Genomic DNA, 18871 nt, shown 5'->3' on the forward strand with positions numbered 1-18871 from the left:
TCATTCATTCTATCTACCATCCATATCTCATTCAATTTTTCTTTTCCATACATCTCACGCCTCCAATCATTCAATTCGACACATTCACACACAAAATGTATTAAACTTTCATCCTGAGATCCGCACATAGGACAAGCAATAGATACTACCTTCTCCCCTTTTCTCCCTTGATACTTTCTTTTCTCCCCAATCAAAAATCCATTTCCCCTCCAATCCAAATACGCCTTCAAATCCTCTCTACTTAACCCAACCTTCCAAAATACCTCCTCCCCCCAACTCCTCTTTATCTGTTTATAGAATTTTAACGAAGTTTTATTCGGAAGTTTTACGCAGTTAATTTATATTGTTTGTGTATATCTCTCTATCTATCTATCTATATAAAAATAAGTTGTATGTATGTATATTTGTTTGTTTGTAAAAAGAGTGTTTGCATATGACGTTAAAATATATAAGGCTTTGTATATGCACAGACAATGGGACAGCGAAGAATGTTGTATATCCGCAAGTTTTACGTAGTTATATATATATATATATATATATATATATATATATATATATATATATATATATATATATATATATATATATATATATATATATATATATATTTATCTATCTATATTCACAGGTGGGACAAAGGGACACTACTACAATGGCGCGTAACTAATGTGGCGCGTAACGACTTACGCACGCGGGGTAATGGCGTCATTAGTTTGTCCACTATGCTGTCAAAAGGCAATATCATATTATATTCAGTGAATGCATGAAATGAATAAGAGATATAAAAAACTTGTCTCTGAGACAAAAACTGATGCACCTGTCGACTATTGGCGTCATTAGTTTTATTTCTAAGAGTATAAAAATTTTATAACAGTATAAAAATGAGTATCTATAAGAGTATAAAATGACTGACCGTTACTCTGAAAAGGTCATATTAATAGACGTGTCTCCTTGGGACAGTCGAGACTGAACCTCAGTCACAGAAGTTTCCAAGAGTGGCTTTATCCACTACGCTGTCACAAGGTAATGTCATAGTATCTTCAATGAATAAATCTAATAGATAAGAGCAATAAATAGCTCGTCTTTGAGGAAGAAACTAATGACGCCAGTAGACTACTGGCGGCATTAGTTTTATCACTAAGAGTATAAAATTACTGTATAAAATGAACCCATGCTTGCAAACTTTTGGGGCTGAGGTTCAATTCTGTCTTTGGCAAGGAATGACACGTATTAAAATGACCCTTTAAGAGTAACGGCTCAAAGTTACTCTTAAACGGTCATTTTAGTACATATCATTCCTTACAACAGGCGGAATTGAACCTCAGTCTCAAATTAATCACCATCAACAAAGCTCAAGGGCAATCATTAGAAAAATTCGGTATAGATCTGAATACGGGATTGTTTTTCCCATGGACAATTATATGTTGCTTGTTCAAGAGTCACTAAACCTGACAATCTATTTATATACACAGACAATGGGACAGCGAAGAATGTTGTATATTCGCAAGTTTTACGTAGTTAAAAACATATATATATATATATATATATATATATATATATATATATATATATATATATATATATATATATATATATATATATATATATATATATCTATATTCACAGGTGGGACACAGGGACACAACTACAATGACGCGTAACTAATATGGCGCTTAACGACTTACGCGCACGGCGAGGGGCTTGGGGGGCGCGAAGCGCCACACCAACATCTAGTATATATATATATATATACATATATAAAAAAGTAAAGGATACGGCATTAGACTTTACAGTCCCTACCGGTGGTGCTGATCTCCATTTCTTGGCCCTTCAGCCAGGGAGTGCAATGGGGGGTTGGGGGTCAACCATCCTGTGCTATCGCACACCCTTCCTGTTTACCTTCCCCAGAAACAGGTATTGTGCTGAAACGGCCCTTGGACATAGGGCAGAAATATTCACTGAATTGAATTCCACTGTCTTGGAAAAAAATTCCCTATTGTTTCTACTTTGTGTTTGTTTGATATGAAAAGGCAGTGTTGTCTTCGTCGTTATTTTTTACATATATAATACATTATTATAGTATTATAATACATATCAGTAATAAAAATACTAAATAATATTAAATATATATATATAGTTATTTATTATATTATAGTAATATTATATATGTTACAGTTATATTAGAATAATATAATTATAAATATTATAGTGATAAGCTAGGCTTGAAAATTAATGTTAAGAAGACTAAGTCACTAAGGCTAGGAATAAGTGAAGATGAACAGGTGACATTAGGTAACGAAAAGATTGATTAGGTTGGGAGCTTCACTTACCTTGGTAATATTATTAGTAAAGATGGTGGGAGCTGTGAAGATGTTAAAAGTAGAATAGCTAAAGCTCAGGGTGTTTTTCACAGCTAAAAAAAAGTTTGGAAAAATAGAAAGACAAGTCTGCAAACCAAGATTAGAATATGGGAAGCTACAGTGATGACAGTGGTCAAATATGGCTCTGAAGCATGGGCGCTCCGAAAAGCAGATGAAAATTTACTAGATGTTTTCCACAGAAATTGCCTACGGATTGTTCAGGGTACCCGGCTGACTGACCGTATTTCAAACAATAGGTTGTACGAAAAATGTGGTTAAATCCCGCTTTCTAGGGCTATAATGAAAGAAAGGTTGAGATGGCTGGGCCACGTTCTACGGATGAAGGATGACAGATTACCGAAGATTGTCATTTTTGGCCAATCGTCTGGGGCTACACGGAAAGCAGGTCGTCCTTGTCTGGGTTGGGAGGATGTCATAAATAAAGATTTAAAGGAAATGGGAACTTCCTGGGAGGGTGTAAAGAGGGAGGCTTTAAATAGATTAGGTTGGAGGAGGAGCGTGCGTAGCTGTGTTGGCCTAAGGCGGCTTGGTGCTGCAGTGAGTTATTAGTAGTAGTAATAATGGTCATAAAGTATTTTATTGCTATTTCTTAATCTAAAATCCAGGCGTCCTCTAGCTTAAAATTTATTGATTATTTTCTTTTTCTTTTTTGTCACTACATAAGCTACATGGAAACTATTGCTCTTTCTTAGTTAGATGTAATATTTTGTTTCATGAAAAAGTCAATTTCTTACGTAAGAAAAAAATCAATATGCCTGCCGTTTCTCTGACACCCGTGTTGTTTAACTTACACCACCTCCCACCTATATCATGTGCTGGAATTACATTTAAAGATGTTACTACAATGCGGTATTTGCAAGGATTCTGACAATATAAGTTATGATAAAACAGCAGAAAAACATTGCATACACAAATTAAAACTTGTATTTGATTTTTTCATTTTTTAGGAGGGGGGGGGAAGAATGTCTGAATTTCGCTTGAGTTTACGGAGGGTGACTGTACTTCAGTATGTAAAGTGGGTAAAAATGGGAGGAGCCCTGCATATACTTATTAATTTTCACTTGTTTTGAATGTTGAGCTTTCTCTTTTGTTCAATTAACTATTTTAAATATAATACGTGTAAGTGACTATTATAAATTATCAGTGACTATTATAACATTCAGTTTTAGGATAATCATCAAGTAACACAGATGGCACTATGTGATACTCGTTGGCTGCTATAGTAACGTCGACATAAACACAGCTGGAGAGAATAATGCAAGAATCACCTACAGTTCAAGAGTTTTTGGCTAAACGAGATTTTCAAGGTGCAATTACTCTATTAGAGGTAATTTACTTCGGCATTTATTTTATTTGATTTGATATATATGAGTAAGATATCTAAAGGCAAAAAAGAAAAATACTTGAGAACAACAATATATCATTTAAGAGAAAATTAGTTTAAATACAAGAAACAAATATCTTAAAATAGACCAAATCCGTTGTTTTGGAAAATAATCACAATTACGAAATAATATTTAATAATGAAAACCAGTCCTTGCCTAACGCGGAGCGTAAGTGCATTTTGGTTAGATTCATCGACAAAAGTTTCCAAAAGCAACACGCCGATTTTAGTCCTTTGCCACTGACTAAATACCGCGCTTGTCATCCCTTCAAAATTTTGATAAGGGTATGTCCCAACAAAATTCTTCCAAAACTAAAAAGAAAGACAGAAGAGGAAATGTTCTTATATTCAAAATTTATATTAAAAAATGTTTATTATATATTATTCATTATATATTATATATTCAGAATTTATATTAAGACAGTCCCAAAGTACTCACAATTCTTAAAACTTTGAATTTACCATGTAAAATATTAATAACTTACTATTGGGCCCTAAAACATGAAACCTTGCACAACGTATGTTCATGTTGTGCCCCACCAAAAATATGTTGGGCGGGGGGGGGGCAAGCCTTAAAAACTAAAAACAATATTCAGAGTTGACAATAAAAGATATATTCCTCAAAAGGATAGCTTCACAAAAAGGATTGTCCTAATGAGTCTTTTCAAGCATAGGATTTAAAAAATGGATGGGGCAGGAGGATGCCCTTTTGTAAAAACTAAAAATAAGGTTGGGAATTGAAAATAAATAACATTTGCTTCAAAGTGTTAGATTTGTAGAAAATTCCCATTAGGCCCTTCCAATCATCGTAAGATACAAAAAATAGGCAGGCTGGGGGACCCCTATTGTAAAAAGCAAAAAAAGTATTCAGAATTAACAATAAATGACAATTGCTTCAAAGATCTAGTGTCACAGAAAATTTTCAATTGGTCCTTCAATCGTAAGATATGAAAAAAACGGGAGAGTGGAGGGATCCCCGTTTGTAGACAATCCTCGTTTATAAAAACTAATGGTCTTCTTGTGTCATCTGTGTTAAAAATAACTGATGACGAACGTGCAATCAATCAGTCATAATCATCATTTAAAAAAAAATAAAATAATTGAAGACAGATGATTGTGAATCCAGGAGTAGTTCAATATCGTAGTTAAATGAAACCTGCTATGTCACAATTCAGAATAAACAGGTTAAACACGTGTGCATGAACCAATCTTCTGCAGGTTATCTCGATGCAACCCGTTACCGACACATGGGTTACGTAAGAGGTCGTTGCTCTACACTGCACCTTTGACTGACTGCCATTGGAACCAGGGCGGGCATAAATTGTAGATATCTCTTTGCTGCTAGCTTATCCTGTTATTTTTATCCCTTCATTTGACCATTAACTTATTTGACAATTCAAATAGAATCCTTACTGTCTTTAGATATAAAATTGTCACTTTTCCTTCTTATTTTTTACATATTTCCATTAGCCCATGTTTCCGTAATAGCCCAACCGATTAAAATGTTGTATCAGCTCCTTGATTGTTTTCATGCTCTACGATCCGCTAGATCTAAGTTGGGTGTCAGAAACGTTTGATTGGACTTGTTTGTAAATTAAATAAATAAAAATAAGCTTTTTAACTGAAAGTAAGGAGCGAAATTAAAACTTAAAACGAACAGGAATTACTCCGTATATAAAAGGGGCTGTTTCCTCTTCAACGCCTTACTTTCACTCCTTACTTTCAGTTAAAAAAAACTTGTTTTTTTTTATTTAATTTAATTCAGGCCTTACTTTCACTCCTTACTTTCAGTTAAAAAAACTTGTTTTTCTTATTTAATTTCTGAACGTTTTTGAATTAATGCATGTTTCAATTTTGGCTCTCCGCACATGAGAGAGCCAAAGATAACGGCTGCACATGAGCAGCCGTAAGCTACTCAACCTCCCTTTCCACAAGATGAGTTATGTTCCTCAGAAATGTAATTCAGCCACTTGTCTGTCATCTATTTTAACTATTTTGTGAATTTCCTAGGTTTCTTCTGGTGAAAAATGTGAAAATCACGAAGAACTACTGGCCTATGCTGCTGTTCATTCGTGTAACTATGAACTAGCTAAAGGAATATATTTGGAAAAAAGAACAGCTATCGACTTAGCTATATCTTTATTCTATTTGCAGGAATTCGACGAGGTTTTAAAGGTAATATTGAACCTTGTCTCGTAAATATTTATATGTGTGAAATACTAAAATCAAATGATATTGCTTAGTACATATATAATCTTGCCACACCTTTGGATTTAGATGGAAAATTTCCTCTTTAGAAAGTTACCAAAATAAATTCAGGAACTGAAGGTTCTTATTTTGACGTTAAACGCTTCTTGTGCTATGTTGACCCTCAGGCTCAAAACTTTTGTGAATCAACATAATTTATTTGTGTGAAGGCTTCATAATGCAGTATTAAAACCGTTTGGTGTTGCGACAACAACGAGAAACAATCGAGTACAGGAATTCTCGCTCAATAGGTAATTAGCCTTGACACTTTGTTACCATGAACCCTTGTTTTCAAATTATTGTTATGCAAGAGACAAACTTTAACATGAACAGCAGGGTGTTGAGGTGGTGGCTGCCTCCGGTATGTAAATGATGCTGAATATGATATTAAAAGAACATTCCAAGTAAAAAATTTCCAAGTAAAAGAAAAGAGTGACATTAAAACGAGCAAATATTATCCTGTCTTTGAGAGAATATTTTTCTTGCTTACGAAAACTATGCTATTTAGGCTGATTACCTAAATGACGGCAAAGTAGCAATGGTAATTGAGTGAATTAATTTTGCAGGTAAAGTATCCTAGTTAAAGTAAAATATTATTTAATGTTCCATAAGCGTAAAATGTGGAACGTAAAATGTTCCACAAGCATCCTGAACAATCCATACTACAAACTATTAATATACAGCAACCTCTTACACTCGTTAAGGCCGTAATTAAGTGAACTGGAAAACATCGAGGTTCAAAATCGAAGTTAGGGTAGACTTCTGTCTCTCAATTCTCTATAGACCGTCGATTGTCAAAAACCATTCAAACAGCACTTAATCATTGGTGGAAATAGCAGATTAATTATACCAGATTGTTAATCTGGTCTCTGGGGGTGTTATCGACGATCTGAAACGATTATTTCTGGCAACAGATTTGTAAAATTTCAGGTAACTGAAAATAATATATGGAACTGTTCGAAAACGGGAAAACATGTCGAAAAATGGTTGCAATCATCTTACAAGTTATTGTCTTCTGCTCACGATAGTACAGATTTTGTTCTAAAAGTAATATCCATCATAGAGTACACTTTGAAAAAGAGCGAGACATTTTCTAAGATTTCTAAGCAATTAGAGGAAATAGAGCAAAATCCTAACAAACATTTTGTAGCATCTTCAAGAAGCTATGGCCTGATATTAAAAGCGGTATCATTCCGCTAATGAATACTTGAGTACTTTTTAAATATAAATTTTCGATTAACATGGGATTTTTGAGTTCCATCTGTTTACCAAATCACGGCCTTAACGATCATTTTGCAGCTGGCGTGTGATACACCAATCCTGCTGTATATTTTGGCGCAGAGTCCAAATCTGATATTTGAATGGCTGTAATGTGGAAGGTTTTCATGTAATTGAGATTTCAATTGATGCCCATAAGATTTTCCGGGTCCTCTGTAAGCCAAAATCAATGATTTGCATTAAGGGTAGGTAACGATTCTGTTTGTTACTAAAACAGAAATGGTAAAAAAAAACAATGAAAAACTGAACAAAAGCAGAAGTAGAACAAATGAAAATTGTTTTATTCCGTTTTTTTTACCAAAAAAAAGAAACGACCTGTTTTTACAAAAATAACGGGGGTTCTAACAGATAATACTTTTCTTTTCCCGGGTTTTCAGGTCTATGAGACAAAGCTTATTCGTGTCATGAAACTTAGCCAACCAGATTTCTTCTTGATCTGGAGGTGGTGATGCATTTCGGTCTTTTGGTTAGTCCCTGCTTTGGTAGGAGCAACGTTGATTTTGAAAGAAACCGAGTTCAATTAGATTTGACCATGTTCCTCTGCACTTCTCTGCTCAGAAATGAACAACTAAAGAAGTTAGGAGATTAGCTAACGAGCTGAATCTCTGTCTGTATGGCTCAATTTGTCGTAAATTGCTATGCCCAAAAAGCCAGCTCTTGCAAACAGTAGCGTATCAGACCTAGGACTGGCTGAAAAATATCTTATGAGATTAACAGCTAATAATTTCTTCAGGCAATTGACTGAATCAGCCATAGTGCTAGGATGGGGAGATTGAAAAAACAACTGAAGCCCTTTAATCATCGGTACAAATTTGCTTGCCAGAACATAATTTTACCCATTACCTATCACTGTTATCTGTTTGAATGAGCTAAGAACCTCAGTGACAGCTTCCACGACTGACCACTCATTGCTCTAAAGTTCAAGCTCTTCTCTACAGAACGCGTTAAGATAGAACGATTTCCTAGATCTAAGTATTGCAAGTCCAATAAAAGTCTCTAGAATACACTATGACGCTCTTCGCAGCGAAAACGCGGAAAATGAAGAAAACAGGCTTAAGAAAAATAGAAACGGAAAAACCTGTCAAAAACGGAACAGAAACAGATACAGTACTGAAATATGGTTATCTGTTTTCTGGAGAAAAAAAAAATGGTAGAATAAAAACAGAAACAGAAACGGCAAATTTGCAAGGCATAATAGCAGAATGTGACACTTTGCTGCAATGGCGTCTACTTTGTTACAGGCAAAGGATATAACAACAATTGCAGCTACACGCGACTGCAACTATTTGTGCCAGTGGCTGTGACTACTCGCATCTGTGATTGCAACTACTTGCAAGTAAAACTGCTTATGACCGTGCACTATCGACTGCAACAACTTCTGACGGTAACTCCTTGTGACTTTAACTGCTTCTGAATAAGAATTCTTATGACAGTGAGTACTTACGATTGCGATAAAGTGTGACTGTGATTACTTTTCGCTATGACTACCTGAGACTGCAACCATGTAAGACTTCGAAGACTTGCGATTATAACCGCTTGCAAGTCACAAGCTTATGACTGCAACTGTACATATCTGTTGTTTGTAAAAAAAAAAAAAAAAAAAAAAAAAAAAAAAAAAAAAAAAAAAAAAAAAAAAAAAAAAAAAAAAAAAATAAAAAAATACAGAACATAGAATGGGACAAAACAACAGGGACAAAAACGGTACTGACCACTAATTCGCAGCTCACAATGGCAGAAAGTAGCACTTCGCTGCAATGGGGTCTACTTTGTTACTAGAAAGGGATATGACCGCAATTGTACTTACTTGCAAATGCGACTACCTGTGCCAGTGGCTGTGACTACTTGCATCTTTGGTTGCAACTGCTTGTGACCGTGGACAATAGACTGTAACTGCGTGCGACTGTAACTCCTTGTGGCTCTAACTGCTTGTGACTACGACTGCTTATGACTGTGACTAACTACTATTGCGATAACATGTGACTGTAATTACTTTTGGCTATGACTACTTGAGACTGCGACCATGTAAGACTTCAAATGTCCAGTCTGCCGACAACAGCTGTGCTATGCAGAGATGTATATCCCTTGTTATCGCTTGTATTTGGGTGGGCTCCATTTCTAAAGAGAAAATTAGTCACACTTATTTGACCCACTTCAACTGCCAAGCATAAAAGTATTCTGAAAAGAAATATCTTAGACATCTACTGTTGCTCCCTTTGACACGAGGAGCTGACAAATATCCAGTCTGCCAACTAAATCAGCCATATATAAAGGTTTGTATCCCTTGAAATCACTTATTTTGAGCTAAATTCATTTTGCAAGAGAAGTTTAACTACATTCACTTCACCTTTAGATATAGCCTTACATAAAGGGGTCTTGCCGCAATAATCTCTTTTATCTATAGAGACTCCTTCAGACAATAATAGCCGACAAATATCCAGGCTACTAACTTCTACCGCATGGTGTAAGGATGTTTCCCCAACAGTATTCCTCATATTTGGGTTTGCTCTATTTTTAAAAGAAATTCAGTTGTCCTCGCTTGACCCTTAAATATTGCCATAAATAAAGGGTTTTACCGCTCTTATTTTTTTTTTTCATGTACGGCGTTATTGAAGTGCTTTTTACCATTAACACTGTCAGGATCTTATTTTTTCCTTTTTTTTAACTCTTGGTTTGCCTTGATAATCGTTGTGGAAAAATATTTTTTCTTCATCGTTCTTTTCATTGTTCTCGTTTTCTCTCTTCTTTCTGAGTTCAATTTTCAATGGACTAACTAATTTGTTGAACGTTAAGTCTGAATATCGGTGACCATAAATTGGTCCTTCATAACGTTTTTCATTAGCAACGTTATCAGAATCTACTGTTATTCTTTTCTTCAATCTTGGTTCGCCTTGATGACCGTTGTGGTGAATCTTTTTTTCTTTATCAAAATTCAAGTCAGCATCTTTTAGCATATAAATTTGTTTTTCCCATTTTCTCATCTTGAGTCATGTAATTTATTTGTCCGAAAATATAGAATCAAATAATATCGAACCATTCCGAAAACTTTCTTATGATGATTCTGCCTAAATACCATTAAGCATATATGTCAGGCGCTTATAAACATTAAATTACAAAGTCTCTTTTAAAAGATCTGGATGTCACCTGTGTTATTTGTTTGCGTAAACCACTGCCTGTGAAAAATTTGCTTCGTGAGGTTGTTGCGAATCACACAGAACCATCTGTTTTAAACCAGATTTGAAGACTGGACAGATATGTTTGTGATGAAGTCAAGTTCCTCACTATGGCTACTGAAAAATCCAAGTATGGTCTATGATTAAGGGCTGAGCCGGGTGAAAAACAATTTTGGCACTAAAATGAAAGGTAGTTTAAAATCAATTTCAAGTCGCCTTAATATATTTTTACAGAAATTCTGTAAAATATTTATTAAACCAATGGAAGATCCACTAATATTTAACTTTCCAACAGCAAATTTTTTAGAGACCAATGTGGCAATAGCAGAGATTGCCTGTTTTATCGGAGTTATTATTAAAATGAATATTGAATATAACGTGGGTATCGTTGTAATGTGATGTACCGATTGAATACAACGTTGGTATCTATTATTCAAATGCTTAGGATCTTGCCCTGAATAAGGAAATAAATAGGAACTGATTGAAAATTCCTACAAAAGTCATCGAAGTTGGTAACAGGTCACCAGCTAAGTATCTCGACAAAAAATGTGTTGAATTAATGCTCAAATATGCAACCAACGTGCTAAATAACGCTAGTACAATGTGGTGGGTTAATGCTCAAGCCTATAACCAAGAGCTTTTAAAACAATACAATTGGTGGAGTTGAATTAAATCCAGCAATAGAATTCCTTTCTATTTCTCTCGTATTATAAGAAACTATAAAGAAAGTTGAGAATATTCTAAAAATAAATTATAATCTCAAGTCGATGTTTGCCAGAATAATTAAAGAAGTATTATTGTCTCATTCATAGATTTCTTTCGTTAGCTATTCAAAACTAATTAGAAAGTGGTGACGATAGTTTGAGGCTTCTAACAGAAATTTGTTTTACTAAAAAGTCAGAAATACAATAAGTCGAATGAAGTTTAGATATTCACTTTACCGCTTACGAAGACATTAATGACATTCTAAATTAAAAGACATTTCTTTTGTTGCAGATTTTACCAGACATCCCTGATTCTGAGCGTAAAAACAGGCTAGCGATGCATGTTTTGAACGTCCTTGGAGAAGAAGAAGAAGCAAGTATCTATGCTGCTAAGCTCATCAACATACCCGAAGACCGATTATCTATTGCTGCTTTGGAATACTTTAAAGGAAACTATAGAGAAGCTTCTGAAATGTACAGGAATGTTTCGTTACATTTTGGGTATGGTTTTAACCTTACGAATAAGTCAATAGTCATAATTAAAATATCATATATTGTAAGAAACTGACTTGATCTTTTTAACATGTTCAAATAGACTACTTAATATTACGAAGGGTGAACTATGGTCGTCAAACGATCATCCTTGAAGAATCGATTTTCCTTCACGATCCCGTAAAGTGAATGTGCTTTATTTTTGGACCTAAGAAATTTCTAGAGTATTGTAATTGCGTGCATCGCACACAGAATGGATTAGTGCCAGTGAGAGTCTTTGACCCAATAGTCTGCAAGTAAGACTACATTAAAGTTGAAACTTTGCTTGGAATACGCATCGTGAATAAAATTTTTACATTGTCCAAAAATATACCTAATTCTCCTGATTGGCATTTTACAGTGTTGCACTACTAAAAAGATAGGAAAAAAATTAGTTTGATCTGACCTAAATACGCCAAATAAGTCTACGTATAACGTGGACAGGCAGGCAGGAGGAGGGGCCTTGGAACTATTCCCCAAAATGGTTGTAATATTCACGATTTGTCGTATATATATAAATTATTTTGTTTCGCCGTTTTGTTTTTACTTTATCTTTGAAATTCTCTCCCAAAAATAAAGGGATTCCTTACAGGGTATTCAATCGTACGATTCATTCATTTGTTTTTTTTTTCTGCAAAACACAAGACGCCCGTGTCAAGGCCCGCGTCAGATTTTTTTTTATTTTTCAGGAGGCTCTGGTTTTAAGGGTTATAAGGCAAATTAAACGCTTATAAGGCAATTTGAAATGGCTTTTTTCAGGAAAATCAGATCCGATGTACGAAAAGCTATTTTGATTTCGCCACTTCGCCTGGAAAGACTTAATGAAGACAGGGCTTAACTAATATAAAGTTCAGCTGTAGGCTACACAAATATTCCCATCTCCTCTTCCCATTTCGTACTCATACTATGTACTCTTGCCTAACAGGATCAAATTTGTCTGATATTTGGGCTGTATTTCGCGTAAATATTTAGCTAGGGGGTGTGAAATGTAAAAAAAATTATTAGAATATGCATAAGCCTTTTTATGCTACTTGGTAGAGACAACTGGACTACAACATTATTTAATCTACCTTCATCTTAGGCAGGACTTTTTAAAGGACAAACTTTGCTCTTAGAAAGAAGCCTGAAATAGCTGGGTGCCTTCGCCAATTTTTTCGGTCGCATGTTCTTGAGGGTTCAATTCAGATCTTCGCTTATTATAATAGCATACCTTCCATTGTGTGGCTATTCATAGTCTTGTTCAAGCCAAATTCTGCACTATGGGTCTTCATGAAACAGCCACAGAACTTTGACACAACTTGAGTGACTAGATTTTTTGATATGATTTATAAAAAATTTCTTTTTTCTGATTTTCTAAACTTTTATGCTATATTCAAACAAGAACGATATCAGTTATCACATGACCAAAGGATATTATTCCTCAGCGTTGAAAAAAACAACTGCAAAATAATATCGAAAGAAGGGACTAAATTGACTTTGCAGCCAGTTGAGCTTTATCCTTTTCAATCTTAGACCTCGTGACGGATGAAAGCTTGGAACAATCTATATATATATATAAATAAGTTGTTTGTGTGTTGTGTGTTGACTGACGTCATGCATATTTGTCGACTGACGTCATTATAAGGATTGAGCATTATGCCGTCATGAAGTTGTTTGTCGACTCACGTCATGTTTGTTATGACGTCAAAGGCTTTGAATATGACGTCATTATAAGTATATAAGAAGGCATTTCAAAGAGAAATTTTTAATATAGATTTTAACATGACAGAAGAACCTACAATTGCAACAGCCGAGGAAGCTGCTCAAAGAGTCTATGCCAAAAGGCTTGCGGCTAACAGAGAAAATATGAAAAGAAAGCGTGCCGAGGAATCACAACAACAGCGTGAAAATAGGCTTGCGGTTAATAGAGAAAGTATGAAAAGAAAGCGTGCCGAGGAATCAAAACAACAGCGTGAAAACAGACTTGCGGCTAATAGAGAAAGTATGAAAAAAAAGCACGCCGAGGAATCACAACAACAGCGTGAAAACCGGCTTGCGTATCAAAGAGAAATCACCAAAAGAAAGCGTGCCGAGGAATGAGAGCAGCCTGAAAATTTTCGCCTGGCATTCAGGTACAGCCCAGTCGATGATTATAGCTTAAGTAGATGTGTTCAAATCGGGACTATGTCTAAAATTTGCCCCTATTGCAAGGCCTTGAAATTTAATGGTGAAACAATGGGAATGTGTTGCACCTCAGGAAAAGTTAAACTTCCTCAACAGGCTGCAACACCAGAGCCATTGAAGACTTTGCTTACTGGAACTACGTCGTGAGATTTCAGGCAAACATTACATATAATACCTAGATCAACCCCTGCAGACGAAATGAATGCTTGCCTGAAAAATTCTAATTTACGATCACACGTAAAGACATTAAAATTAACTAAACATATGCGTGTCCGATTGGAAAACGATGACTCTGGTCAAACATTTTCGGATCAATTGCAGGCAATTGGAAACGGAGAGCTCCCACTAGACTAAATTTCAGGACGTATATAACTGCCTGCTGAATTCTGTAATTTAGTAACGTCCAAAAACAAATTGGTTGAAAAAGTATTTCCGAATATTCTAACCAATTATAAAAATCATAAATGGCTAAAAGAACGAGCGATTCTGGCAGCCAAGAATAAAGACGTCCACGAAATCAACAATATTGTTTTGACCAAGATTCGAGACCAGGCAGTCCTTTACAAGTCAGTTGACACAGTTCTGGAACCAAATGAGGCGGTTAATTCTACATCTGAATTTTTAAATTCCCTGGATATCCCAGGGTTTCCACCACACGCGCTACAACTAAAAATAGGCGTACCAACAATATTGTTACGAGATATAAACCCACCAAAGCTTTGCAATGGCACGCGACTTGCCGTAAAAATAAACAATGGACAATGTAATAGAGGCAACAAACTTGACAGGGCCTCTCTAGGGTGAGGCTGTTCTTATTCCTCGCATTCCGGTGATTCTAACGGATCTATCTTTTCAATTTAAAAGATTACAATTTCCAATTCGATTAGCATTTGCAATCACCATCAACAAAGCTCAACGGCAATCATTAGAAAAATGCGGTATAGATCTTAGTACAGATTGTTTTTCCCATGGACAATTGTACGTTGCATGTTCGAGGGTTGGTAAACCTGACAATCTATTTATATGCACTGACAATGGGACAGCGAAAAATGTTGTATATTCGCAAGTTTTACGTAGTTAATTTGTATTGTATATGTTTATCTATCTACCTATCTATATAAAAATAAGTTGTATGTATGTATGTTTGTTTGTTTGTTTGTAAAAAGAGCGTTTGCATATGACGTCATTATAAGTATATAAGGCTTTGTATATGCGCAGACAATGGGACAGCCAAGAATGTTGTATATTCGGAAGTTTTGCGTAGTTTAAAACATATATATATTTATCTATATTCACAGGTGGGACACAGGGACACAACTACAATGGCACATAACTAATATGGCGTGTAACGACTTACGCGCGTGGGGGGATTTGGGGGGGGTGTGTGCAAAGCGCCCCCACCAACTAGTGGTGTCCCTAAAGGGACACCATCGTAGACATCGTGACGGATGAAAACTCGGAACAGAATCTTATATAACCTAGTTGGTATTATAAAGCTATCCGTAACTTTTCAGGATTAAAATACCATAGGTGACACTAAACATTACGAAACTACCTCATTGTTTTACGTTATCGTTTGTACGCGTTGCGTAAACACTTAATTCTGTCAGATTTAAAGAGATTGATTACAAAGTGAACCAATTTGCACAAATGTCTAGCTCAAAGTGAACAGATTTTACTTACAATTCCCTTTCCCGTGATAGACATCAAGTTCACCGGAAACAAATAAATAGGTACACCAACTAAAAAAGTTGCAAACCCCTCATCGCTGAAGATAATTGTAGCACAATAGCCGATTATTACTTACAAGTCCCCTACATGTCTTACCATTGGAATCAAAATGGTTTAACCATCAAATACACCGGAAACAAATAATAGGTACACCAACTAGCAAAAGTGGCAAACCCCTCATTGCCGAAGATGATTATGAGCTAATAGCAGTTTCTTGCCCAAAGTGAACCGATTCTTACTTATAAGTCCCTCTCCCGTGATAGGGATCAAGTTCACCGTAAACAAACAAATGGGCACACCAACTAGCATAGTTACAAACCCCTCATCATTGAAGTTGACTCTAGCCTAACAGCAGATTATTACTTACAAGTCCCCTACATGTCTTACCACTGGAACCAAATTGGAAAAAAATAATTGAGACACGAACTTGCAAGAGTTGCTAACCCCTCATTGCCGAAGGTGATTATTACCTTACAGCCGACTGTTGCTTACAAGTCCTCTATATGTCTCACTATTTGTATCGGCCTAGATTTCGTTTCAGTGTGTACCTTGCTACTGAAGTTGTCAACCCCTTAAAACTTTCAAGCTGGTATACCTCATGAAGGAATTTTTGTACCAAAAAAAGAATGTCATATACTTTGATTAGTTTATCAAGAGCTATCTTTCTTAGTTCAAAAGTTGATTTTTTTCGTCGTAGGCCAACTTTCTAACGTCACCACTTAGAAAGGAGCAAAGGATAAGCTCCTATTTCTTTAGCAATGAGAGAACTTTTAAAGTTTATTAGGCACATCTGGTATCATTTCTCTACTGCAATCCCAAGTCCGAAAAACCGAATAATAAATTCAGCTGAAATCACGAACAAAATGGGTAGAAACAATAGATGGCAGCACTTTCAGACCCGTGCGAAAATGCCATATTTTTGCTTCTGTAAATTTTTCTATTTGTCACTCAAAGAAGATATATTGGCTGTGGGACGGGGTAACCGCCGCATATATTTAACACTTATAGATTTTAGTCCATCTTCAATTTGAAAGTGGTGCCTGTCTGCTTGCCTGCTAGAATGGAACTTTCCACTCGAAAGCAGAAACATGGTTTGATGGGAAACCATGAATCTGAAAAACGGGAGAAAGCCAAAGTGTTGCTCTTGCAACACAAATATCAAACAAGCGTTTTCGCTCATTTATATCAATGTAAAAATATACTAATATACATTAAAATGCACCCTTCTTAAAGTCTGTACATATCGTTTTTGAAGCTAAGACTATCGTATCTATTTTACTCAGGTGTTTTTTATGCTGTTTTCTGAGCTTGTCTTTTTTTTACCAACTCTCATTTTGAACGTTTTATGAGTTGATTTATTGGAGATTGAGAATTTGACTCAATAAAACGTAATATTTTCAAGACTTGCTTAGTGGAAAAAATTATTATAAACGTTTAAGCCTATTCAGGCTCCTTTAAAAACCCAGGTTATCGCTCTTAAGCGAATATTATTACAACGCTATGTCTGCTTGACCTATTAGAAAAGTAACCTCTTTGTTAAATGCAATAGTTGTTATAACACTGGAGTAAAATGTGATGGTTTTCAGGTAGGGACCGATATTTTTTCAAGTCTCAGTCCCTCATTTGAAATCGTTTAAAATTACCTCCGTGCCTAGAAAAAAATTCTTAAAAAATATCCCTTGAACGGAAAAAAATTCCTTTAGTTACTTATTATTTCGTCACTATCTTTTTAAAACTAATACAGCACTAGCAACGATTTAAGTTTTTTTTATTACAACTTTTTTGTCTTCTTAGGGGTGTAAGTGCTATGGATATTTATTGCGCAATGTCTTACTACCATCTGGACTCAAACGATATGGCAATTGAGTTGTGCGAAAAATACTTGAAAAAACATCCCGACTCCATTTTAGCTTCAAATTTAAAAGCTTGCTGTCATTATCGTCTAGGAAATATCAAAGGTGCAGTGGATGCCATTTCTAAAGTTAAGGTAGGATTATTTATAAGTTTCAACAAATTTAGTCATTCATGTTTTGATTTATTTTGTTCACATTCTCAAAAAAAGGGTAATTGATCAGAGTGGAAACTGGGATTAGTGCAAAAATGAAAATCACAAACGCCATCCAGTATTTGGCATTTTTTCGAACTTAAGTGCTGTTTTTTTTCCAAAAAAGTTGTCTAGCGGTAGCACTGTGGTTTCAACCTCAGCTTGGTGATACGGGACCCAGAGATCGAATCTGGCTGTAGTAAAACGCAGCAGGGCCGACGTAATGACCTTAGTAGTCAGGAAGCGTCGGTACTCAGATAATTTATTTAATTATATGTTTTTTTTTGTTCAGAATCTCAGATCAGACACAAAAAAGGAGAAATGAACAGAAACTCCACAAGTGCTAGATGACGTTGAAAATTTTGTTTTCAACTCTAGCGCCAGCTTCCACTCTTTTAAGCACAGTCTTAATGCACTTCGAACTAAACTCAAAGGGTGAAGGGTCTGGAGGTTTGAACTACCCTCATTAAGGTATGACACCATTATACACCACATATTACTACACCATTATGCAGACTAAAAAAGCGAGTAACCAGTGTGTCAGAATCTACCATAATAAAGTTGACAATAATAATGATAATTTAAAAATGATAAAAATAAATAAAAAATTTCTCAAAATGTAAATTAGAAACAGTGATGTTGTAAATTATGGAACTCTTTTAAAGGTTATAAAAAAGAAAAACAAATGCAAACATTCGAAATCCTCTTATTGATAAGAATAAGCCTGGTGTGCTCATTCTTCACATAATTCTTTTTTAATTCCTTAATCCTTTAGTCAATCCGCTAATCCTAATTCTTTAAAATTTGTTAATCCTTGACTTTATTGATAATCCTTTTAATCCTGTTAATTTGTTAATCCTTGACTTTTTAACTAATTGCAATGGATTTGTACTGCATTTATAAGCACACTCTTTATACAGTCTTAAAGCACTTTTACAGTCTCTTTATACAGTACTGATAAGAGGAAAATGAGCTTCGTATTTATTTATTCTAAATAAAAAAAAGTTTTGTCAACTGAAAGCAAGGAGCAACATTAAAACTTAAAACAACCAAAAATCATTTCGTATATAAGAAGGGGTGTCCCGTCCTTAACACTTGCTTTTTACGATTAAGTTTTTTAAAGATACTTTTCATTCAAAATCAAGAGACTGCGCTTGAACTGTCGTTTTTAAAGAATTTTTTTTTCTGATCGTTTTTTTTAGACCAAGCAAATATATCTCGTTCCATCCTCCCTCTGT

General features: G+C 35.2%; 1 protein-coding gene across 9 annotated transcripts in view; it reads left to right on the plus strand.

Annotated features, from left to right (window-relative positions):
• The window catches only part of LOC136027535 (intraflagellar transport protein 56-like), a 55378-nt gene that overhangs the window by 20418 nt on the left and 16089 nt on the right, over window positions 1-18871 (plus strand). For 4 of the 9 annotated variants that reach the window (XM_065704886.1, XM_065704929.1, XM_065704921.1 and 1 more), the window contains exons 2-5: window positions 3545-3708; window positions 5776-5940; window positions 11457-11665; window positions 17384-17576. In XM_065704886.1, coding sequence (XP_065560958.1) covers window positions 3637-3708; window positions 5776-5940; window positions 11457-11665; window positions 17384-17576 — 639 coding nt within the window. In that variant the 5' untranslated portion in view covers window positions 3545-3636. Of the gene's footprint in view, window positions 1-938; window positions 1024-3544; window positions 3709-5775; window positions 5941-11456; window positions 11666-17383; window positions 17577-18871 lie in introns of those variants that run through there. The other 5 variants (XM_065704946.1, XM_065704903.1, XM_065704937.1 and 2 more) reach the window with 4 other exon arrangements.

Source organism: Artemia franciscana, chromosome 1, assembly GCF_032884065.1.
Source record: "Artemia franciscana chromosome 1, ASM3288406v1, whole genome shotgun sequence".
NCBI lineage: Eukaryota > Metazoa > Arthropoda > Branchiopoda > Anostraca > Artemiidae > Artemia > Artemia franciscana.